This window comes from Gadus morhua, chromosome 22 (genome assembly GCF_902167405.1).
Source record: "Gadus morhua chromosome 22, gadMor3.0, whole genome shotgun sequence".
Lineage (NCBI taxonomy): Eukaryota > Metazoa > Chordata > Actinopteri > Gadiformes > Gadidae > Gadus > Gadus morhua.
This window is the reverse complement of record NC_044069.1, coordinates 13,388,204-13,414,017: the sequence shown is the minus strand read 5'-3', so window position 1 is coordinate 13,414,017 and position 25,814 is coordinate 13,388,204. Positions and strand designations below refer to the sequence as shown.

The window sequence follows — 25,814 nt, the reverse complement described above, 5'->3', positions numbered from 1 at the left end:
TTTATAGCTCTATAGTAGTGCTGCTTATAGTTCTATGTTGCTGCTTATAGATCTAGAGTGCTCTTTATAATTCTATAGTTCTATAGGGCTGTTTATAGCACACTGGTACTGTTTATAGTTGTATAGTACTGTTCATAGGTCTATAGTACTGTTCATAGTACTATCGTAGTGTTCATAGTTCTATAGTACTGATCATAGTACATTAGTACTGTTCATAGTGCTGCGTTCAAGTCCTGGTAATAGTTAATAGTTTTACCTGGAAGTTGAGCGTGAAGTACACGCTAAAGTTAATTATTTATTTTTCTTTCTTCTTGTTTTCTTTCATTTGTATTAGATTATTTCCGTCAACGTAACTCATCAGTGGGTACTGGCAAATGCTCGGTTGTTGTGGTTGTTGTTGTTCTGGTTCCACGATTTAGACTTCTCTGTTTTGTTGGCTTTATTGGTCTTGGTCTCCAGGGTTATGCGTTGGGAACTCAATGTTTTTGGGGTTTCATTGGTATTCGGCGAACACATCAAAGAAGCGTCCCGGTTTGCTGAATGTGTTCCACCTGGTTGTGGTTGTGAACAGGTGCGGCCGTCTGAGTACCAGTACCAGGACTACAGCCGCAGCGGAGACTCCCTCTGGTCCAAACTGGAGCCCATCAAAGTGGACACGGCCAAACTGGAGCACCTGTTTGAGACCAAATCCAAGGAGATCGCCGTGACCAAGGTAAAGGGAGCGACGGTCCATGTGTAGAACATGCTGGGTTCACTTTGGGGTTCACACTCACAGATTTGTTTGTGACGCTAGCAAGATTCTAGAATATGTGGCTAACGGTCACACATTAATTTTCTCGTATTTGAGGCGTGGTTTACGATTGCCCGAAGCCGTTTATTTGGCGCTACGAATGTCTATGATATGAGTCTGTACGTAGCTCATAGCCAATCATATCAATTATACCAGATGGCGTATTTAGAGCGACAGAAATTTGATAAGGAAGAAGACGATGTGTGTGTCGAATAGACGTCGTCATCGTCTTGCTGTCCCTCCCCGTTCTGTGATTGGTTCCCTATCTCAGGCGAAATTCGGATTCCATGGAATCCAGGCTGCCTAGCAGCGCAAAATGAAATTGTGCGCAGCATGGGTATACCCAGGCTAGCAAGATGCGGCCAAAACCTAGAATAAACCATCTATGTTGTTTAGCTTCACTGTCTGGCAAAACCTCACCTCCTCTACACAAAAAATGATGTGAAACTCTTTCGACACATTTGTTAAATTTGGTGAGACATGCAGGATTTATTATACTGAATCCCCGTGGTTTGTGTGGTTGGTGATTATTGACACCTAGATGATCCTGCACAGCGAAACAGAAGTCAGTCCTCCCCCGGCCCCCAGCAGCGGTCGTAGTAGTGAGGTCTGTGTGGTTTTGTAGGGGCTTATGTGTTCTCCGCCGTTCTAACCGGAGCAGAGTAAAGTAGAGCGGCCCAGCCCCGGCTCTTAAACTCTTTAAGTCCCACATGGCCTATAAATGGTAAAAGTATGTTTCACAAAGACAGGCAGCTCGAACCAGGCCCCTCGCATTTCAGCCACGCACACACACTCACACACTCAAACACACCCACACCCACGCACACACACACACACGCACACACACACACACACACACACACACACACACACACACACACACACACACACACACACACACACACACACACACACACACACACACACACACACATACACACACACACCAGATAAACACCATACACACACACACACACATATGCCACTAACTGCACCAATTATCAATTCACCTGCACCCCCCCTCCCCTGGCTGCTGCCGGGTGGTCCGCACCTGGGTGTCAACGGAGATCAGCTAATATTGTTCTTCAAGGGTGGGAATGGAAAGGTAGCTATGGTTGGGGGGTACCCTTATGGGCTACCCTAGGTCAGTGTTTCTCTGTCCCCAAAAGCCGGGAATATGCTCTTATGTATGCCACTGGAAACGGAAATAAAAAAAAGCCAGGTCTTTGTTCCTTACAATTGTTACGGGTACACTACGAAACAAGTTCTCTTCAATGGACAGCAGATGGACATCAAACTCACAGACAAAAACATATGTTCAATATGTATTTCAATGTTTTGATTCAGCGTACGATTATAAGCACTCATATGGTAATAGTTATGGTTATGTAAGAATGGCATAATGGAATTGACTACATGTGGCGTGTCCTCTAGCGAGCGCAAGCTAGTTCTTAACACCTGCTCTGATGTTACTCGCTGTGTTCTCTCCCGCTTCTAGTGTTACTTTCAGAGTTTTATGAAGTCGTTATTCACGTGACTCAAGTATCTACACACTGGGCTCCTATATATATGACACATATGTTTCATAGCTCTTGAAGCTATGGCGATAAAATCAAGTGAATGAAAGGGAAGCCGAGCTAGGCTAACTCCTTTACCACAGCTGCTTTCCATTTAGCTTCAGGGGGAGATCCCACTAAGCCTATAATAGTCTATAAAGGGAGACGCAGATAGAGACATTGACCCTTTCTGTGTGTGTGTGTGTGTGTGTGTGTGTGTGTGTGTGTGTGTGTGTGTGTGTGTGTGTGTGTGTGTGTGTGTGTGTGCCCGGGTGTGTATAAGTATGTGTGTGTGTGTGTCGGTGTGTGTGTATGTGAGTATATTTGCATTGTTTGTGTGTGTGTGTGTGTTCGGTGTGTATTTCTATTTCCTTGTGTATGTGCATGCGTACGTGTGTATAAGTGTGTGTGTGTGTGTGTGTGTGTGTGTGTGTGTGTGTGTGTGTGTGTGTGTGTGTGTGTGTGTGTGTGTGTGTGTGTGTGTGTGTGTGTGCGTGTGTGTATGACTACAGAAAACGGCGGCGGACGGCAAGCGGCAGGAGGTCATAGTGCTGGACTCCAAGAGGAGCAATGCCATCAACATCGGCATGACAGTACTGCCCCCCCCACGCACCATCAAGACCGCCATCGTCAACTTTGACGAGTACGCGCTCAACAAGGAGGGCATAGAGGTAGGCACTGCTGTGATCAACCCTGCCCAGTTTTTAACAGTTTTTATTGACCCATTTTGGTTATTTTATTGCTAATCCTGGTTTATCTAACTATCTTTTTTTTCTGCGTTGTTAAATTTTGTCCTCTGCTGTATTCTCTGCACTTTGCGAAGCTTGTTCTTAAACAGTGCTTTGAAACTGAAGTGTATTATTACTTTGACCAACACTACTACTACACTACCATACTATTACTACTACTACTACAACTAATAACACTACTACCATTACCACTACTACTACAACTAATACCACTACTACCATTACTACTTCTACACCTGCTACTTCTACGTTGATATCTGGCTCAACTGGTTGAGCATGCTACATTTCCACCTTAATTACGGTTTGTTTCCCACTTGGGCCCTCCATGTTAACAAAGGATGCACCCAACGTATATACTCTCTCTCTCTCTCTCTCTCGCTCTCTCTCTCTCTCTCTCTCTCTCTCTCTCTCTCTCTCTCTCTCTCTCTCTCTCTCTCGCTCTCTCTCTCTCTCTCTCTCTCTCTCTCTCTCTCTCTCTCTCTCGCTCTCTCTCTCTCGCTCTCTCTCTCTCTCTCTCTCTCGCTCTCTCTCTCTCTCTCTCTCGCTCGCTCTCTCTCTCTCTCTCTCTCTCTCTCTCTCTCTCTCTCTCTCTCTCTCTCTCTCTCTCTCTCTCTCTCTCTCTCTCTCTCTCTCTCCCTCTCCCTCTCTCCCTCTCCCTCCCTCCCTTCCTCTAGAAAATCCTGACCATGATCCCCACGGAGGAGGAGAAGCAGAGGATCCAGGAGGCCCAGCTGGCCAACCCCGACGTGCCGCTGGGCTCGGCGGAGCAGTTCCTGCTCAGCCTGTCCTCCATCAGCGAGCTGTCGGCGCGCCTGCAGCTCTGGGCCTTCAAGCTGGACTACGAGGCCACCGAGAAGGTGTGTAGCTGGAGGAGGGCCAGAGGGGAGCCCAGGGCTGGAGAAACAATGAATTGCTAAAATGCGGATTATGGAACATTTTTCAATCCCCCCCCCCCCCCCCCCCCCCCGCCAAAAAAACCTTTTTCCAAAACAAATTTTAGATTCAAATTTATTTTTGGGGCAAAAATGTGGATTGGATAAATATTTTACGGGAAATAAAGAACAAACATTTCTGAATTGGAAGAAGATTAAAATCAGTTGTCAACTCGTAAGGAGGGCTGGATGGGCAGCGCCCGCGGTGTTAGACGGCCAGCCAGAAGGTTCTGTGTTCGATTCTGAATATCTGCAGGAATCCGTATGTAAGAGGCCCAACCTCGGCTCCTTCATGGATTTGTATTTCCTTGATTCCAAGCCACACAACAACACTATCATTATATCACAGCATGACAACAAATTACCAAACGTGCTGCTTTTCTAATGAAGCTTCAGTGTTTCCTGACGCACACAGACACACACACACACACACACACACACACACACACACACACACACACACACACACACACACGTACACGCAAGGAATGCACTTAGGGTGGGTGGAAGAGGGGCCGGAGTTCAAAGACGGGGCTGCAGAATGGAAAACATGTCGGCTCTCCTGTAAATTTTACAGTTTTCCGTGTGGCTCTGATCTCCAAACATTCCCCACTCGTCCCGGTGGGACCGGTCGGCTGCAGGAGTGCTTTTAATAGAGAGCAACATACCGAGACACACACACACACACACACACACACACACACACACACACACACACACACACACACACACACACACACCCCGTGGAGACAACAGCTCTGTCTCTAAAGAAACCAGCCACTGTTTAATTTTATATGTATAACATTAGATACCAGGTATTATATTGAATGCAGATGCTTTCACAATATGACGACACTGTCGTCATATTATGAAAAGTTAGAGGCGACCATCATTTGGCGCAGTATCTAAGCCGCTTCATGAAACCGTGCCGATTAATTTTTTTCAAGTTTTTAAGTCATGCAAACCTCAGCCAAATGTGAGCGTTGTTTATCTAAAAAGACATCATAAATCATTTGACCATCAGTCAACTGACGAATATGATTTGACAACCCTAACACACACAAACATGCATGTGAACACATAACACACACACACAGACACACACACATGTGAACTCACACAAACACACACACACACACACATAGAGGAGAGCTTCCTGGATAAAAGCTTCAAAGGCTTGTGTAATCAGAAGCAGGTTTTGATAGCAACGGATGACAAATCCTCACACAACCTGCGGTAACCACAGAACACTGGCTGGTGATTCACAGCCCGCCAGAGACCACAGGCCCACCTGTTGTACACTTAGGTCACCATGGGTCTGCAATGAGATGCGCATGCTGTTGGTATGTCTCCATTAACTTTTAATGGTGTTTGTGTGTGTATGTGTGTGTAATTGTTTGTGTGTGTGTCTGTGTGTGTGTATGTTTATTTGTGTGTGTTTTTGTGAATGTTTGTGTTTGTGTATGCGTGCGTGCGGGTGTGTGTGTGTGTGTGTGTGTGTGTGCCTGTGTGTGTGTTTGTGTGTCTGTCCAGGAAGTGGCAGAGCCCCTGCAGGACTTGAAGGAAGGGATGGAGCAGCTGGAGAAGAACAAGACGCTGCGCCACATCCTCTCCACGCTGCTCGCCATCGGTAACTTCCTCAACGGAACCAACGTAAGACCCCCTCCCCGTCCCGATCCCCCCCCCCCCCCCCTCCCCGTCCCGACCCCCACCCCTCGCTCTCCCTCTGATCTTCTCCTTTTCCCGACACACTTACATCACTTAAAGCTGTAATGAAAGGCCTCCTTCACTGTTTATCTGATGATGTGTATGTGTGTTTCTTTCGGTGTGTGTTTGTTTTTGTTTGTGTGTCTGCTCGTCTGACTGTGTGTGTGTGTGTGTGTGTGTGTGTGTGTGTGTGTGTGTGTGTGTGTGTGTGTGTGTGTGTGTGTGTGTGTGTGTGTGTGTGTGTGTTTCGGTGTGTTTGTGTGTGTGTGTTTTTGTTTGTGTGTGTGCATGTCTGATTGCGTGTGTGTGTGTGTGTGTGCGTGTGTTTGTGTGTTGGTCTCTTTGTGTGTATGTGTGTTTGGATGTGTATATGTGTGTGTGTGTGTGTGTGTGTGTGTGTGTGTGTTGGTCTCTTTGTGTGTATGTGTTTGTGTGTTGGTCTCTTTGTGTGTATGTGTGTGCGTGTGTGTGTTTGGATGTGTGTGTGTGTGTGTGTGTGTGTGTGTGTGTGTGTGTGTGTGTGTGTGTGTGTGTGTGTGTGTGTGTGTGTGTGTGTGCGCGCGCGTGCGTGTCCAGGCGAAGGGCTTTGAGCTGACCTACCTGGAGAAGGTTCCGGAGGTGAAGGACACGGTGCACAAGCAGTCCCTGCTGCACCACGTCTGCTCCGTGGTGGCCGAGAACTTCCCCCAGAGCTCCGACCTCTACTCCGAGATCGGCGCCATCACCCGCTCCGCCAAGGTCAGTCAAAGGTCACTGTATGGCCCCGTGTTCATGGGACTTATGTAAAGGTCAACATTCATCCATGGCACGGTGAGGCGGGATGGAAGTGGTAGACACTGCGTGGTGGTGGTTGAGAGTGAAACACCACTCTATTCCAACAGTGTGTTCACAAGCATTGTATTACCCCATGTAGATTGACATGTTGGGAACCCTCACCCCCCTCTATTGCAACCTTGGGAATCAAACTCATTCATACTAATAATTAATTGAGTAGAACTAGTCTAGTGTTTACGGTGATTGACGCACAGAATAAAGGTTCTGGATTCAAATGATATTGTCCTCAGTCTACCAGGATGCCTCACCCCTACCCGCTCCATAATGTACAAAAAAGGCACTTCAAGTCTCTTAGGACGGATGCACGTTTTGGCTTAATCCGCTAGAGTGAATCGCCATATAGCAATCCAATCAAACCTTATTCGTGACCCCCGACATGGGATATCTTCTAGGATTTGACCCTCCTTCCCTCTCTCTCCCCCCAGGTGGACTTCGACCAGCTGCAGGAGACCCTGACCCAGATGGAGCGCCGCTGCAAAGCCTCCTGGGACCACCTGAAGGTGATCGCCAAGCATGAGATGAAGGCCCAGCTCAAGCAGAAGATGTCGGACTTCCTCAAGGACTGCGCCGAGCGCATCATCATCCTGAAGATCGTCCACCGCCGGATCATCAACAGGTAGAGACCCCGTCCCCACGCCGACCACACCGCCATGGGTCGAGCCGAGCCACACGTACAACGGGAAAACTGGAAAACATCCCTTCCAGATCTACCCTCTTTTCGGGGGTAAATAAAGTTCTGTTTTGACTACGACATTCTGAGAGTAGTTAGTCATCTTTCCACAGTGGTCCTTTAAAACGGTCTTTAAGCTACAGTAAATGATCCTTTTAAAATGTGCTTATGTTGCAGATTAGTAATAGCTAAGAATAGGGCATCAAAGTGGGATATGAAGCAATGAGGCTAGAGGTTAATATCAGTCAAGTTAGTTTTACCTTGACTGTTTACTCTCCATGAAATAGCAAAGGCAACTTGTTAAACCCGGAGTTTGAGTGTTTGTGTGTGTGTTCTTGTTTTTTTGTTTTCCGGCGTTTTTCTCGGTTGCACATTCCGTCCGTCTCCGTCCGTGGCGTGCGCGATGGGTCTCCCGTTAGCGTAGCGTCTGCCGCCGTGGAGGTTGTGGCGAGGGAAGAAGGGATGACTTCCCCTTCCTCCACAACATCTCAGGCCCGCCTCATTACCGCCGGATTCCAGTGGGATCACGTTGATGAGACGGCCTCACATGTAGCGCATCGGGGTGGTTTTAATGGGAGAATAAATGTGCTAAAGAACAGTGGTTTGGTCTCCCCGCGGGAAACTAAAGAGAACAATTCTGTTTACCACTTCCAGAGAAAATCCCTTCCTGTCAAAACACACGGATAGTCCACTCAGCCCTGGGGAGTCAACCCCCTCTCCATGGATTTCTGTTAGATTTACACTTCAGTCATTTAGTCGAGGCTTCTACCCCAAAGGGACTCATGGAGGGAGTCTCTCAAAGTGTGGACGGGAACAATTTAAGCATTTCATTCAAATTGAATAGTTTTCGAGGACTGGACTGGAGTGTTGAGAAGTCATTGGAATAAGGCATGACAGGTTGAAGCTGCTGTAGGTAGGATAGAGGGAAACCGAAAGGAGCAAAAGAGAGCCCGATTCTTTGAATAAACAAAGCAACAAAACACCCTGGCCGTCCCTGCTCCCTTCCTTCTTACGTATCCCCGCCGTTGAGAACTATTGCATTCACACACCTGCGTTGGAGCTAATTAGGCTGTGCACGTGCTTGACAATCATAAATAAAAAGAAACAAAATAAATATACTGTTTCATTGCCTCATAAAGAGGAAGTAAAATACATTCTCACAGAGCGTTTGCCCCACCAACAGCTGACGGACGTCTGCGGCATTCCTCACAAAGTACACTCAAACGAAAACGAGGGGCTCTTAAAGCTCACCTACAGCGCCTAATAAAAAAGCCGTTGTTCTCTTCTCTCGCTCCACACCTCAGGTTCCACGCCTTCCTGCTGTTCCTGGGCCACCCGGCCTACAGCGTGCGTGAGATCAGCGTGCACCGCTTCAGCAAGATCCTCAGCGAGTTTGCGCTGGAGTACCGGACCACGCGCGACCGCGTGCTGCAGCAGAAGCAGAAGCGCGCCGACCACCGCGAGCGCAACAAGACGCGCGGGAAGATGATCGTGGACGTCAACGCGCCGGTGAGTTCGGTCACGTGATCCGGAGAGGGGAGGCGTGGGGGGGCGGGGTTCGGGCGAGGGGGGGGTCGGGGCGAGTGACCGTGAGAGACGACATTTGGGTCTTGGGTTTGAAAGCCCAGGGATGGCAGGGTACCTTTAAGCAAAGCGCTGGACTATCGTTAATGATATGAATCCGACTTCAGTTGGAGTTGCTTTTGATAGAAGCGTGTGCGCTATGAATTATTGAATAAATAAGTGGTGAAACATGTTCATACATTCACACACACACTGCACATCCTCATATATTCCGCCCAGGTTCCGTTCTTTACACACTTTACCTTTCTTTGCCTTTTTTCCGTTTCACCATTTCATTTTTCTTGACCATTTTCATCAAAATCTCTGATCTTCATTTCCTGACTCTCTCTTTCCCACGTAGTCTGATGAAGAAGAGGAGGGCGAGGTATCACTTTGTCCACGTGTCAGTGTCTGCATGTGTGTGGGTGTGGGTGTGTGTGACTCTGTGCATCATTGCGTGCATGACACTGACTGCTGTTTCTGCACCTTTCCGATCTTTCACTTAGAAATATGGAATTGGATGTTTAGTGAGGGGTTTCTGATTTGTGGGTCGCGATCCATAAGCGGGTCACAGCAGTGGCCAAATGGACCAAATTAAACATTGATGATTGTTTTTTGTTTATAAAATATACATGCATGTCTTTGTAAGTTGTGTTTGTATCAGTATGTTTGAAGACAAAACAGTTGAGTACTGTATATTACTGCACAACATACATTAAGGAAACCTAATTATCCCACTGTTGAGTTGATAATCAAAATGCATTACTGCACAACACATATTTTATATTAATATAAATAAATATAAAAAAAATATTCTGCAGAAAACCCCTGCTCTAGGCGATACAAACAAATTCCTGCTGCTTTTAAAATATATATTTATAAATAAAAATAAATAAACAAACCTAACTGAATCCTCTTCCATCCTTTCCCAGGGCGGTCGCTACGGCTCAGGCGGGCTGAGCAACAGCAGCAGCGCCCCTAGTGGCCACCTGGAGAGGGAGCAGCCCCAGGGCCTGGGCCACGCTGAGGACGCGGCCGAGCACGAGAGCATGAAGGCGGTGCTGAGAGCCAGCCTGGGAGGAGGAGGAGGAGGAGGAGCAGGAGGAGGAGGAGCAGGAGGAGAAGGGGAGCGAGAGGTCCCCTTGCTAGCAGGGCTACGACGGACACGCTCACGCCCCGGTCGTGGAGGTCAGCAAACAGTCTGTACAATTGAGAAAGGTTACCCTGAGCTGGCCATCCGTAGCCTGGTGACCCATGGTGTGGTGATGTAGGGTCAAGGTGTTTACCTCCTACCTGTCTCTATACCTGCTCCATACTGACATGGGTTTAAAAGTAGATTTTAGTGGCTTTTGTGCCGGGTCAGCTAAAAATTACAAATGCTGTTAAAGTCTAGGTTTCCCCCATTACTTAACTGTACTGGCTGTCTGGCTGTTACAAACCAAGTTTTACCTCCCCAAATATTTAACAATCAAACGATGAGAGCACTCCTGCCATGGTCTCCTAATCTGTTGCGTTCTGTGGTCCAATCAGGTCGCATTGTGCAAGCGTGGACGCAGCCTGCCCCCGAGGACTCCCCGGCGTGCGGCGACGACGCGGCCGATGAGATCATGGAGCGCATCGTGAGGTCGGCCACCCAGGGGCCCGGCACCAGGACCCAGCCCCGCGAGAGGAGGAGGTCACGGGCCAACCGCAAGTCCCGTACGTTTGGACACTAAATGGATGGTTATCAATGTCTAGTCCACAACTGTCATTTCTTGGACCAAAAACCTTTTTGTCTCGTTGTTTTGATTCTTTCCTTCATTTTCTTCTATGTCATCTCTTCTCCTTTCCTCTGTTCTTCATTTTTCACTTCTTCCTTCCCCTCCATTCTTCTTTCCTCTTCTCTTTCTTACCACACTTCTCTCCCCTCGTTACCTCTTCACTTCCTCCCCTTCTCTCCCCTCCCCTCACTTCTCTGATCTACTCCACTTGTCCCTTCCCAACGTATCTCCCCGTCCTCCTCTTTCCTTCCCCACTCCTCCCCTGTGTTCGCATCCCCTCTGTCTCTTGTCTCATTCCTCTCTCGTTCTTCTTCTCCACAGTGAGGCGCACCCTGAAGACAGGACTCACCCCAGAGGAGGCCCTGGCTTTGGGGCTGTGCGACTCCCCGGAACTGCAGTGACGTGACCTCCAGGCTGCAAGACAAGCCAGGCTCAGCCCAGACCTAACATCTCTCGCACCGTCGCCTTCCCCCTCCCTCCGCTCCCCTGCCCTCCCCTGTTTTGTTTTGTTCCGTTTTTGTTGTGTTGTGCTCCGCTTAGCCAATCGGCAACACCGTAGCTCCCCGCCGCTAGCGAATCACGCGCTTGTTCAAGGTGTGTGACTGACAAGGCAACAATTGCATTTTGCTACAGGGGTTGGTCCTCCTGGAAGGGAGTAAGGAACCACTTAGCACAGTGAAGAAGGGACGCAGTGTAATTGAAAAGCACAAGGTTGTGTCTAATGATGGGAGACAGACTGAAATACAAACACGTTTAAGCCCTGTTGAATGGCGTCGCAAAGAGATGACAGCCGACACAATGTAAACCTGCAACTCGGATACTCGTCGCCGTTCAGTCTACTTAACGCTGTGAACTAAGGTCATGAAGACTGGTATTATTATGGGATTGATCCAGAAGAAACAGACACTTTACTATCTAGTAGTTCTGACTGCCCCAGCTGGACGTCAACACCGACACAACACAGCAACGCTTTTGAACCTGTAGTGCGTGTTTATGGGTGTGTCTGTTGCACGTGTTTGTGTGTGTGTGGGCAAAATGCAGCTTTTGTTTGGTCATGCCAGGCAATCTGGGGCAGAGGTTAGGACAGTGAGGTTTAGGTGGAAGCAAACTCACGTGTGCCTTTGATTTCTAAAAGGACAACAGAATACCTGTTTGACCACTCTCTCTCTCTCTCTCTCTCCCTCACTCCCTTTCTCTCTCTTACATTTTCTCAGTCACTTTCTCACTGTGTTTTTATATCCGGCTACTTTACAACGTCTCACATGAACATTTTATGGTTTAGCTAAGTAAATATATAGCTATTCTAAAGGTTCTATCCTTTTTTGTTTGTCCGAAGATGAAGATCCTTTTTATTTTCTAATTTATTATAAATGAAAACGGAGAGTCACCAGGTTACCACAAGACGTGACATCTTGCACCTTACGTTGCTTTTAAAGCGCAAGCTTTATCTAAATAAATTATACAGATAGAAGGACTACATTTTTATCTCAGCGAAACTGTTTATAAAGTGTAAAAAAAGAGAAGAAAATAGAAAGAGTTTTAAATTGTAAAATAACGGTATTTTGAAGGACAGAGAACGCTGTATGTGTACATGCCCTCCTCGGCAGCTTAGTACCACCGCGTGCTGTTGTGTGCATGTGTAGTGTTATTTTGTATGGTTTTGTATTTACTTTCCTGTAGAAACTTGTATAGCCTGACAGTGAAGGGTTCACTAAATAACCTAATCACGTGAATTTATAATTTTGAGAAAAAGTGGAAACACACAAAACAATATAAACTACAAACAGACAGCACGGCCACAGCTGACAGGAATTGTTTTGACCTTTTTGGTTTGGAGAGTTTATATGGACTTTATGAATGTGTGTTGTCGGTACGCTCAGCCAGCCTTGTGCCTGCTGTTGAAGTGACCTGTTAAAACTCCCACTCTGCTGCCAGAACAGAAAGGCAAACGGCAGTATCACTTGAAGAAATGTCACTTTTACAAATGGGTAAGGTAAACGCGCAAGACCCATGGTTACACACATGCACACACACACGCACACACACACACACACACACACACACACACACACACACACACTTGAAACGCTGTAGAAACATTCTGCAATAATAAAAAAGTATCTACAATATTGTCTGATTCTGAAGCACTTTTTTGGGTTGAGGTGTGTGATTGTTAACGTAACTGGGAGGCCAGTTTTACCCAAAGACCCCTAAAGATGAATTTCTTATATTTACTCAAAAATAACTACTTTTGAGAACATGATAACATGACCCATGGTATTATGTTCTTAGTTTAGTTACAAATAAGTTACAAATAAATAAGATTAAAAGGTAAATAGTTGGAGCAGAAGACGCTGAAAACCTTATGCTCAAATGTGAGGCGAATTACAAGTAAAGGATGTCTTCATGGTCCAACGCAAACGGAATGGGTTAGAAAATGTAAACAGGGATAAAATATTTTCATGACAGTAGATGGCTAATTAGTATTTTACAAGGAACCGATCCTATGTTTAGTTTCAGTCTTTGGTCAGCAGATGGCGCCATATCACTAAACATTAGTTTGATTCAGTTAAATGATAGTTCCAGTGTAGTGGTACGATATATATTAGTGTGGTTGCAGAGCAAGCAACTCTATTGCGGTCATGTAATTGTTATCATACTTCCGCCTCATTTTGGGATGAGTAAATAGGGACGAAACAAACAAATTGACCACTCCAAACCTGAATACCTAACCTAAACGGCCACTTGGTGACTGGTCCTTATTTGACATGTTGAATTTTTTGGCCTAAAAGACCATAATGACCCTCTATAAATAATCAGAAAAAGCGACCCGTAAACCCAAATGATCCAAATTTGGCCCACATAAAAAGTGCAGAGTTATGGCCGATATATGCAATTATGCAAATGACCGCCCTCATTCAACCAAATCACAAGTCTGCTTCAGAGAACCCCTAGGAACTCAAATTCAGTGTGCCCATCAAGAACACCCCCCTTGTGTAATGTGGAAGGTTTTGCGTCGAAAGCTAAAGAAATTACTTCACAGTCTCAATTTCCATGACCACCGTTGCAGGTGCTCATCTAGCTATTTTTTTATAATGGATGTCAATGAGGTAATAACTCTGACTTCAAACATTCTGAAGGTGAGCAACACAGAGTTGTCCAAGTTGGAACACGTATAGAAACTTAAACAGGTCTCCAAAATGTAAAGTAACTATTTGGCAAAACGTGCCCCTATAACTCACAATCCCCCCAAAAATGACCAATTATTTTCTTAAAACAATCACAAGTCGGCTTCAAAGAGGCCCAAAAACTTGACGTGCTCGCTCATTGGCCTTGCCAGCATTAGCACGCCAGCATACGCTCACGGATTATTGTGTACACATCGAGTTGGCTCTAGGCTAGCAACCACATTGCTCTCTATGTTCACTTACAATCTAGACCTAAAGCACCAGTAAAATATGAGGTTTTTATAATCATATAATCATAACTACAGCCATAAAACAATAAAATCCCAATCCTTTACATCCAATGCTAATCTGAATAATGCCAGTGAGGCCAGATCAGGCTAAATGAGTGATGGTGGGATTTCATAATACATAAACGCGCTTTCATTTTCCTCAGTAGCAGCAGTCATTCATGAGCAAGCAAAGCACTCCCAGACCTTTGCTCACACTGACCTTTGGGTGGGTGCGTCAGCAAAAGCATTTATTCTTTTAGTAGGTTCAATAAAGCACCACACAGCAGCTGATCCCATGGCACAGCTTTAGTTGTATATGTTGATCATAATATATTGGTTCGTCCATGCACATTACCGGCGTTAAGATCCACTAACCCGGATACCCCATGGCTAAAAAGATGAGTCTGTTGTGGGGGTCAGGCTCCCCCCCCTGCTGGCGAGTCATGATCACCCTGGAGGAGAAGAGGTTCCAGGGGTACAAACGCAAGCTGCTGTCCTTCGAGGCTGGGGAGCACAAGTCCGCTGAAGTCCTAGAGCTCAACCCGAGAGGACAGGTAAGGCTACGCCTTGAAATGGAAGCACCTAGAGTAATAGGCGAGGATACATTTTCAAAACTGTTTATATGTTGCAATGAGAGAGGGAGTATTGATCAGACAGATAGAGAGGCGAACTGAGGTCGGTTATTCTTTGCCAATGTTTGTTTAAAATAGTTCACGGCTGTTTAAACATTTGTGATGGCATATTGATTTGGTTTATGTTATCGCAGGTAAAAGGATCTCCCCTGCCATTTGTTTGATTAGAAAAAAATAAATGCCCTGTATGTGTTTACATATTGTGTCCACACAGCAGATGGACAAGATAAGTTCAAGATTAATCAACTTGGTGCAATGAGGTGTGACTGTCTTCCACATATTTTAAAAAGCCTTATCCAACTCCTACTAAAACAACCTTCTACCAACCCCTCAGCTCCCTGTTTTCAAGCATAGAGACAGCGTCCTGAATGAGTCCATCGCAGCATGCTTATTCCTGGAGGTAAGCAACACTTACAGCTACTCACAACCCCTAGGCTCCAAAATGAATCAAACAAGCTAAATAGTAGTCTGCTCTGTAAAAAATCGATGAACATTTATTTTTTGATAAATGTGATGTTTGATTATGTTGTTTGTTTACTATTTATAAATTTAGCATTAAGACTGAAATACGACTAAATTCATAGTAAATGCCTTTTTAGATGCATGAGCAGGTAGGGGTTGAATGTTAAAGTTGGCCAACATGTACAGTCACACAGGTATGGACATTGTTGTTTGAATCTAGAACCTAGGTACACACACATTACAAGCTGCCACCTAGGTACTTTTGCACATAGGCGTCGATTACGGGGGGGACAGGGGGGGACATGTCCCCCCCACTATTTGAAATACGAATTTTGTCCCCACCACTTTTAAAAATGTGCAAACCAATTGCGACTGAAAAATCCCCACATACTCAACCGAAATCGCAGAGTCTAAAATCATGCGATAGGCGCGCACGAAGACATCATTTATTAGATAGACCTACCTAATAAACCGTTGGAACACACAAGACCGGATGTTTTAGCTACACAATATGGATACATCATCTAGCCTGCATGTGGAGGGCCACATAAGGTAAGAAATTGGTTTACGTAAACTTTGCTGCTGGTTCTGTTTGCTCGTTGTGATGACCTGGCCAAAGGATATCCACGGTCCTAAGCGATTGTGATCTGATTCTGGTTGGTGCTCCAGCTAGTATGCATTGTATAGATTGCAGCTAATAGCAGCTACACACGGTGCGATTGATATGCCAATGTGGTTATAATTGTATTGTCTTGAGACAATTGATTGAGATATGTGACGACTTGGAGCCTGGTAGGCCTTTTCTGACATAAATATGTTCTCGCATAACCTGTGTGATTATCCTAAACTGTAGGGGATTTTATTTGCGGGCAATTTGCTTATGATGTTGCAACGAGTGAAGTCTACATTGGTCCTTCGCAAGTGTTTACCGGTGGTCAGGATTTGGCAGATGCAATACTCCTCTGGGCGCTTGTTTTTTTTTATTTTTTTTTATGCAGCATAACAAATGCTACCAGCAGCCCTTGCTCGTCTTCAAAAGGCTAATGCGCAGTACCTCGTTTCATTTCGTACCCCCTTTACAGTCTGGCATTTTTTGTCTGGTAAACTTTGTTGATGTCAAGATAAGTGTTAAATTGCCAACACTGTTCTTTGTCCTGTGTGTATTAGTATTACATATCCCGAGCCAATACCCTGGTGTTTCCAACGCCGTTTTGCAAAACAAGCCAAAACACAAACTGTGTTTTCAACTTATTGTTCGAATAGGATTTTCAACACCTGACTATGCACTGTAGAGCAGGCCTATTCAACTAGCGGCCCCTCTTAATTTTTTTCAGGTTGCATGCAAAAAATAAATAAAATAAAGGAGAAACATAGTTGCATGCAAATCAGGTTTCCGTGTGTAGCCGGTTTTACTAGCCAGTATCAGTACCCCACAACCAGGAACTGGCATCACTTATTCTGACAATGTTTGGCTCAACCGATACGTGTGAGTCTAGCTTTTCTCATATGAATGCCATCAGAACAAGCGCACGTTGCTCCATGACCTATGAGAAGCTGCATGAGTGTCTCAGGATGAGCCAAACTAGGCAAACAAGGCAGTGCAATCTTTCTCACTGACTCAAAATGTCTCATATGTAGAGTATTTCTGTTTTGTGATGATTCAAACAACATTGTTAAATTCTAAACACGTGTCCAAAATATGTGAGAACAAAATCTTTTATAATGATATGATTAAAAGTGAAGAAGGAAGGAATGCGTCTGACAAGTTTATTCCATGTAGTAGTACTATATATATTAAGTTAACACTACTTTAAGTAAGATTTATTTTCAGCAATTCAATCACGTAGTTTTACTCTGTGTGGCCCATGAACCCCCAGTGGTTTTCCTTTTCGGCCCACTTGTTAAGGAGGTTGAATAGCCCTGCTGTAGAGCATATTGTAATGCAGCGTTGAATGGATGAATAGCTTACATAAGGGTACCCAGCACTTTTCAAACCACACTCAAGCTTATGGTTATTGTCCCCACCACTTCTAAAAACCAACTGACGCCCTTGCTTTTGCACCATTAAAATCAGAATAATAACAGGTTGCAAGGGTTAAGATGTTTGGAACTTCGGATTATGATTAACACTCTAACTATAGAATGTATGTTTTCTAATTTGAGAAAAATGTGAGGTAAAAGGTGTAGAGTCAAAGGTCAACAGGTGAAGGAAAGGACACACTGTGTAGACTGTGTAGGAAATGTATGACGTGACCATCCCCTCTCTTCCTTACGTCCGTGTAGAACCAGTACCAGCTCAAGGGTACCAGGCTGCTCCCCCAGACGCCAGCGGAGCAAGCCCTGGCTTTGCAACGCATGGTGGAAGGCATCACACTCAACGATAAGCTCAGTATGCACCTTATACACACACACGCATGCACGCACACACCCACACACACACACAAACACATGCAGGCACGCCCACACAAACACACAAATTCACACTTCATAAACAAGAAGTGTAAGGGTGGAAGCAAATCCACCATTGTGCTGGATGTAAAAAGTCTGATAACAAAGCAAGCAAGTTTCCTCTTGTTGTTCCCCGAAATGTCGTTCTTGAGGAACCACATTTCTATCAGTTTGAATCGGTTCCACCACACTTTACTAATAACTGAATTGTAGTGTTACATTTGCATCACGTTTAATTTCTTACTTATTAGTCCTCTGATGTTCCAAAGTGGCGAGTGCATGAAAACATGATAAGTGTATTTCACACTGACACAAGCACACATGCTCGCACACGCATGCATACCCGCACATCCACACACACACACACACACACACACACACACACACACACACACACACACACACACATGCAAACGTGCACACACATATGCAGGCCATAAAGCTGCCGTTTGTGTGTTCACTGTGTGATAATGCTTCAACCTCAGATGCGGTCATCTACTATGAGTGGTTTGTGCCTGAGGAGGAGAGGTGTGAGACAGGGGTGAAGAGGAGCAGAGAGGTGCTGGGGGCCGAGCTTCAGCTCTGGGAAAAGTATTTGGAGCAGGTGGGCACACACACATCTACGCACACACACACACACACACACACACACACACACACACACACACACACACACACACACACACACACACACACACACACACACACACACACACTCTTATCAATGTATGTATCCATCTATAGGTGGGGCCTGGCGCATACCTCGCAGGGGCGTTCTCATTGGCTGACGTGACTGTCTTTCCAAGCGTCGCCTGTGCCTTTCGCTTTGGGTACGTTGCAATCAAGAATGAATCGATAAATGATTAACAATGAATCATTCGTCAGACGCTTGACTTTGCCCCATGATCATGCCGTATCACTTCCCGTTTCCCTGGCAGGCTGTCTGTGCTGCGGTACCCCAAGCTAGCCAAGTACTACAGCCTGCTGAAGGGCCGAGCCAGCATCAAGGTCTCCTGGCCCCCCCACTGGCTTGAGAGCCCCCAGGGCTACGATGTGCTCAAGGACCTCTGAAACACAATATAGGATGTAGTGATATGAATGACTGTTGGTTGTGGTTGTTGTATTTTTAATGTATTAAAGTATTGAACTGAGCAATGTTTTGGAGCCATGACATATCTACAATAGGTTGTAGTCGGTTGTGTCAATAGCAGTAGGAGGAGTCGTTGCCAGTGGGTCACAGGTTTAAGTCATTAAAGGTCCCATGGCATGCTTCTTTATGGATGCTTTTGACTCGCTGAAGTCCAGTTCGAACAGCGATATGGAGGAGAGATTGTTGCCCGGGATTGTCTCCCGCCGGAGCCCCGCTGCCACCGCCGGGGGCACCACCGCCGCCACCCGGCAGCGGGGCTCCGGCGGGAGACAATCCCGGGCAACAATCCCTTTCTCCTGCATGTCGCGGTTCAATCTTGACCTCAGGGGGTCAAAGCCAAAGTACCTTTCCCCCCGATTCCTTCTCAACCTTGGCCGAGATAACCCCCACTACGAGTCTCGTTGTGTAGAGACGCCAAAGAACCCGACACAGTCTAGTCTTTTCACCAAATCTTTACGCCAACCTTACCTTATGTTGCGTGTTATGCGCCATAACACTAACAGCAAAACGGTGACCCAAATAACAAGGAAGTGTACAGCACTTTGTTGTACAAGAAGTGTACAACAAAGAAGTGTACAACAAAGAAGTGTACAACAAAGAAGTGTACAACGCGTTACAGTGTGTGTATTCTCACACACACACACACACACACACACGTGGTGCTCGCACAGTCGTAGCTCATTGTCTCATTGGCAGGCCAAATTCACTGGGCGGGCAAAGCAGAGAAAGTGGTGGTAAAGAAAGTGGTGGCCCGTATGACGACATATAGGGAAAATTCCAAATCGGCGTGTCTGAGCTTTGTTTTTAAAAGGCAGAGCAGGATACCTAGTGCTCGTTTTACACCTAACGACAATTATAGCTACTGGGGGACCATAGGCAGGCTAGGGGACCTCATATTAATGTTAGAAAACCTCATAAAGATATATGACTAATTTCATACCTATTACATCATGCAAGGACTCACACACACACACTTTATAATACTAATAATAATACAAAAATATGCATGCATAAACATCAAAATGTGAAAGATTGAAAGATTTAAACTTGCTTTTTAAAACACTCGATGTAATACCATACATTGGATAATATTTAACCAATTAACGTGCAAGTCCATCGATCAGATTGCGCAGTATCACTTTGGATAACGTTCCAATAAAACGGGAGAGTAGTGGGTGTGGGCGGGTCTCTTATCAACCAGCAACCAATCGGATTGAGCAAGAACGGCCAAGTGCAATACAAATGTTCAGCCTAACTTTTCTCACTTCTGCAGGGCTGCTGAACGCACTCTACACCCATTAACTCATCACCCAAGGTTTGAGCTTGAATAATCCTAATAATGGCGACGGATATGACTCTTATTTGGTTCAGCGGCTCTCCTCCGTGTTGGAGGGTGATGATCGCTCTAGAAGAGAAGAATCTTCAAGGATACAATCAAAAGCTGCTCGATTTCTTGAAAGGGGAGCATAAATCGCAGGAAGTGCTGGACATCAACCCCAGGGGGCAGGTATTACCATGTGTGCAGTGTTTGATTATTATCTAATTTAAGCCGTGTGAATAGCGCTTTTCAAATGGTTTCAGTTTAAGGTGCAATTAAATAACATTGGTATTGTTAGTACTTGCGTGGTATTGTGTGCCTCTTCACACAATGTATGCTACTGTATAGTACAGTCTTGGTATGGAGGACGCATGCACGTTTGTAAAAAAACTAACAAAAAATCGGATCTTTTAAAACTCGGTTAACAAGGTTAACAAGTGGTAATGATGCAAAAGTACAAGAGTAGGCACACTTAATTAAATAAGGAATTTTGGCCCCTTAGCCTACATTTCATCTTTTTTATATTCCTATATTATAATATGAATTATATATTATATTCATAATGATATTTGTGTATTGATATTTATAAAATGGCTGGTTGACAGGTATAAATTGAGAATCCACACGACACTGTGTCTATAGTTAAAGAGAAAGGAAGAAATGTTTGAAATGAAACCCTGATTGTAAATAATGCATGGAACAATGATGAGTCACGCCTATTTATTTTCTGTATCTCCTAACCCTCCCAGCTCCCTGCCTTCAAACATGGCAACAACATCCTAAACGAGTCCTATGCAGCATGTCTGTACCTTGAGGTAAGTCATTACAGGTGTCTGTCATTCATTTATGTTTGTGGATGTGTGTTAAAGTAGATTTCTGTGGTCTGACTGACAACATGGCTCCTTGGAAACCACAAACCGTTCCCGATGCGGGCATGAAACGTGACCTCGCCATGGTGCAGTTGTACGTTTTCAATGTGTTTCGTGTTTCAAACCACAGGAGCAGTTCAAGTCCCAGGGCACCAGGCTTATACCCATGGCCGCCCCCGAGCAGGCGCTCACCTACCAGCGCATGTTCGAGGGAGTCCCGTTCATGGACAAGATTGGTAGGCTGCGCATGCAGTTGATACTGGAAAGCATGGTCAACTGTGATAAAGTTTGAACCCAATTCAGGTGTAGTCCTCGTGAAAAGCAGCACGGGTGTGGGGTCTTCGTCAGACAAACGTCCTCAAAAATAGCCGGTATATTTACCAGAGACGTTAATGAAGGCATTACTAATCGTACACGGCAGCTTCGCCCTACTTTCCCCGTTAGTCCTGCTCAGGAACTTACATTCTTATCAAGGAAGTGATGGCGGAATCCCGGAATGCAGGCTGTAAGTAGATGCGTTGAATACCTGCCGTTCCGCTCCATCCCTTGCTTGTCCGCAATACCCCCGTTTATCTAGAACGCACACCCTTTCCCGTCTGCTTGGTCATTTCCTGTTCCGTCTGATAGCTAGTTTGCATGTATTCATTCCCAAAGGCAAAGGACCACATTGTCATTCATTAATTTGAGTCTTTCAGTGGGAAGCGGATGAAAGGTATTTATTCCCCATATTTGGAATTTGATTTAATAAGGCATGCCCTAGGAAAGATAATTGGCATCCAGTCCACACTTTTTGCCATTATATTCAGAAAGACGGAAGAGAAACAATGGCATGAGTCCTATAGGTAAATATCAGAATGTGTGTTTGTGTGTAGGTGGTGTCATTGAAACAAAAGGAAAATGCATTAAGAGATGTGGTCATAGCTGGGATGGGAGGTTGATCGTGACTAGCACTACAAAGAGTCACAAGACGTATTCACTGCCCAAGCACCACCTCAAAGGTGTATTCTTTACTTCTAGACACAACAATACCTCCGACAAGTGCGGGTCCTTTTTTCTTCAGAATCAGCACCTTTTGTTTACTCTCAAAAAACATGCACATACACGCATACTGAAGTACAAAGACGGACACAAAAATACAGACAGACACACATACACAAAGACACACTAACAAAGAAAGACAGACACAATCACAAGCACTGACAAGGTTTAATTACGTTTAGGAGATGTCTTCAGTGACTGAAGTTTTCTGAAAATGTCACTGTATAGAATGAGAAACCTGAATGGACATTGTGGGTCCAAGAGGCAAAAAATGTCAGCATCCAAAATAAGGCATGTACACCAAGTTTCAGAGTTGGATAACCATAGGGCAGTGGGGCTGATTGTTTAACTTTGACCGTGAATTATAGGGCCCCCTATAGAATAGGTACCAAACTTTTTGGAGCCCTGCTCTTCTGTGATACACTTTGTCATTGACAAATAAAAAATAATACAAATTATACAAATCCTCACAATAACGATGGGTATCCACAAATACTCTGTAAAAACCTTATCATTTCATTAAATTTAAGGCCTATTAAATGAACAAGTGGTAAGGTAACCAAGAACTTAATTTTCCGTGAATTCAAGTGCGTGAAGTATACCTTTTTTAATATGGTTCAATAGTGCCTTACTCTACACACTCGGTATGGAAACTGGGGAAGATCCAGCCTGATGACTTTCTCGCCTGGCCCACGGCTGCCATGGCAACACCATGTTTACCTGCTTAGCACACTGCTTGTTTATTTGGAAGTCAAGCACGGCAGACCTGCTCGTTCGTACAGGGCACCAGTTTGTGCTGGTAGGGATGCTAGTAGGGGTTTGTCATCCTTTTATGTATTATCCACAATCCCAAATAAATGAATATTACTAATAAGGTCACAATTATATCTTGATATTTAAGATTAGACATTTCAAGGGAAGATGGAACTTTTTGATAATGATGCGATGTGATCTGATGTCGAATGTCTTCCCTGTTGTTGTTCAGCTAACGTAATTTACTACGAATGGAAGTTTCCGGAGGGAGAGAGACATGACTCGTCCCTGAAGAGACACAGAGAGGCCTTGACTGCTGAGCTCAAGCTATGGGAGGGCTATCTGGAGAAGGTATCAAACCACAAACACACGCGCATTGAACTTTGATGTCGTCAAACCAGTGTGTTAGATACTTAGACTGAACTTTTGGTTTCGCTTCATGCCAGTTAGCCAAGAAAATGTCTCCTCTAATTCCTCAGGGATTCACACCTTTGCGTCTCAGTCGTCTGACAGATCAACATGAAAATAAACATACACACTTATGTGCTGATTTGGTGCTCATAAACATAATTGTAACTTTTTTCCTTATTGAATCAGAAACAGATTATATCATTACTACTTAATGAATTATAAATTTAGATTATTATTGATTTATTTATGTTTATTATTTGTTTGTTTTGTTTGGTGTCATGCATCATTATAATCCCGCAATGCAGGCGGCTGTAAGTAGAGATGTTGAATTCCTGCCGTTACGCTCCATCCCTTGCTTGTCCGCAACACCCCCGTTTATCTAGAACACACACTTTCCCGTCTGCTGGGTCATTTCCTGTTCCGTCTGATAGCTAGTTTGCATGTATTCATTCCCAAAGGCAAAGGACCACATTGTCATTCATTAATTTGAGTCTTTCAGTGGGAAGCGGATGAAAGGTATTTATTCCCCATATATGGCATTTGATTTAATAAGGCATGCCCTTGGAAAGATAATTGGCATCCAGTCCACACTTTTCGCCATTATATTCAGAAAGACGGAAGAGAAACAATGGCATGAGTCCTATAGGTAAATATCAGAATGTGTGTTTGTGTGTAGGTGGTTTCATGGAAACAAAAGGAAAATGCATCAGGAGATGTGGTCATAGCTGGGATGGGAGGTTGATCGTGACTAGCACTACAAGGAGTCACAAGAGATATTCCCATCCCAGGCACCGCCTATCTTAGCGGCCTTTATTTAGTGAATCACAGGTGTATTCTTTACTTCTAGACACGACAATACCTCAGACAAGTCCGGGTCCTCTTTTCTTCTGAATAGGCACTGTGTGTTTGATTACTAAAGCAGGCATTTCGCTGCTTGTTGTGAATGTATGACTCAGTATGTGACTAATATAACCTTACCCAAACCCTCCAACTTGATATTCCGCTTTTGTCCAGCTTGGGGCGGGCTCTTACCTGGCAGGAAAGAACTTTACATTGGCAGATGTGGTGGTGTTCCCCTGCATTGCCTACGTCTTCCGCTTTGGGTAGGTGGAAAAATCTTCACCAGTTTAAAGTGGCTTAAAAACGCTTAAGAAAAGCGCTTTTAAAAGGTCATGGTTGTCATACAATAGCCGATGGGTTCCGATCCCGCTCATACGTGATTGGTCATTACTACTCTGACTACAGAATTCAAACGTAAACCAGAACGCTATCGATCCCAAAATATTGGCCACTATAAAATACCCGCTCTCTGTTTTCCCAGACTATCTGAGAAGAACTACCCCAGGTTGGCCGGGTATTATGGTCTTCTGAAGGAGCGTCCCAGTGTTAAAACCAGCTGGCCGAAGAACTGGCTAGAGACCCCCCAGGCAGAGGACAAGCTGAAAGACATCTGAGACACACACATGTCATATTCCTGCAAGACCATCTTCGATGATATCAAGCCCGATGCATATATGTACTGATTCGGTTTCCATACAAAATAGTTGTGCCTTTTGAGAATTTGAATGTGAATTTTAAAATCTGAATGTGATGCAATGTTAATGAAACAATACAAATTAGGTACTCATGTTGCATTGCAGTTTTTTAATGAACATGGAGTCTAGTTCTGTCTTTTGCCAGAGCTGTAGAACAGAGTTTGTCCTTTATGAGTCATTGATTAAATTTGAACCACACATAGTGTAGGTTTTTTTATTTTTTGACTCATTGCAAAAGTTCCTTTCTTATATAAGGCTGACAATCATCACCTTAAGTGTGTCAACATTTGTTTGGAGATCCTACAATTACTGAGCTTCATATTACAACCTGGACCTCTGATATCCATCTGGAAATGGCAGGTAAATCCTAAATATAGTTATGGATTGTTTATGGCATGAAAAGGTATAGGTATTTGCTGTTCCTGCCACTCATGCATTTTGACCAACAGAGGTCACAGAACTACATTTTGCTCCATAGGATTCCACTCCATAGGTGCTTTGTCATTCATGAGGGAAGTAGTATTGCATGTGCGTCTTGAGCAAAACTGCCCCTCTGGTGTGTTTGTGGTTGTAATTCCTCCCGTGGCCACTAGATGGCAACCTTCGCTCAACGGGAGAATAATGCAGTTGATTAGCCGCTAGTAGGCCGCCTCTTTCGAAAAGTGCTCAGTTTGGTTGGTGGTCTTCAAAATTTCAAGTCACTGATAGCTATTTATATAACGGACGATATTGTTTAAGAAATTAAGTTATATGATATTAAAATTACAGTTTTACTCATATAGTGGTCATCCTTTTCTTCTTTATAATAAACTCAAAGGACAACAAGAGCTCCTTCAAATCAAAGCCAGAGGGACACAGTGCCCCAATTACTCCAGTGATTTTAAAGCTAGTTTAGCAGTTCCTCCGGATTGTATTCACAGTAGGCACGCTTAGGCTGCTGCTGTGTTTAGGGCGGTATTGGCCTTGAGACCTACCATTACGTTATTTATCGCTTTTTTAAGCTATATATTTTTAAACTTTGTGTGAAATGACCACAAGGTACTGTCAATAACTAAACTTAAAAAGAGCGCACACACACACACGCACACACAAACGCCACTAGCCTATCTGTTAAGAGTTACACCGCACATCTCTCTTCTTCATTCCACATGGACCCCCATCCCCCCCCCCCCCCCCCCCC

At 44.7% G+C, this 25,814-nt stretch overlaps 3 protein-coding genes across 6 annotated transcripts in view; all 3 read left to right on the top strand.

Annotated features, from left to right (window-relative positions):
• The window catches only part of fhod3a (formin homology 2 domain containing 3a), a 63,074-nt gene extending 49,254 nt beyond the window's left edge, over window positions 1–13,820 (top strand). Inside the window, exons 18-28 of one of the 4 annotated variants that reach the window (XM_030347450.1) lie at window positions 572–712; window positions 2,859–3,017; window positions 3,770–3,952; window positions 5,561–5,680; window positions 6,311–6,472; window positions 6,994–7,184; window positions 8,543–8,747; window positions 9,163–9,186; window positions 9,734–9,989; window positions 10,332–10,499; window positions 10,883–13,820. In XM_030347450.1, coding sequence (XP_030203310.1) covers window positions 572–712; window positions 2,859–3,017; window positions 3,770–3,952; window positions 5,561–5,680; window positions 6,311–6,472; window positions 6,994–7,184; window positions 8,543–8,747; window positions 9,163–9,186; window positions 9,734–9,989; window positions 10,332–10,499; window positions 10,883–10,962 — 1,689 coding nt within the window. In that variant the 3' untranslated portion in view covers window positions 10,963–13,820. The remainder of the gene's footprint in view (window positions 1–571; window positions 713–2,858; window positions 3,018–3,769; window positions 3,953–5,560; window positions 5,681–6,310; window positions 6,473–6,993; window positions 7,185–8,542; window positions 8,748–9,162; window positions 9,187–9,733; window positions 9,990–10,331; window positions 10,500–10,882) is intronic. The other 3 variants (XM_030347452.1, XM_030347453.1, XM_030347451.1) reach the window with 3 other exon arrangements.
• Window positions 13,821–14,074: 254 nt separating this feature from the next.
• Window positions 14,075–18,711, top strand: LOC115535746 (glutathione S-transferase A). Its single transcript, XM_030347178.1, has 6 exons — window positions 14,075–14,572; window positions 14,985–15,050; window positions 17,396–17,501; window positions 18,046–18,164; window positions 18,305–18,390; window positions 18,499–18,711. The coding sequence occupies exons 1-6, from the start codon at window positions 14,405–14,407 to the stop codon at window positions 18,629–18,631; spliced, it is 678 nt and encodes a 225-aa protein (XP_030203038.1). The 5' UTR covers window positions 14,075–14,404; the 3' UTR covers window positions 18,632–18,711.
• A 1,201-nt stretch (window positions 18,712–19,912) lies between these two features.
• LOC115535745 (glutathione S-transferase A) lies at window positions 19,913–24,832 on the top strand. The gene is made up of 6 exons (XM_030347177.1): window positions 19,913–20,217; window positions 20,778–20,843; window positions 21,028–21,133; window positions 22,921–23,039; window positions 24,114–24,202; window positions 24,421–24,832. Exons 1-6 carry the CDS (start codon window positions 20,050–20,052, stop codon window positions 24,551–24,553), a joined length of 681 nt encoding a protein of 226 aa, XP_030203037.1. The 5' UTR covers window positions 19,913–20,049; the 3' UTR covers window positions 24,554–24,832.
• Window positions 24,833–25,814: the final 982 nt, after the last annotated feature.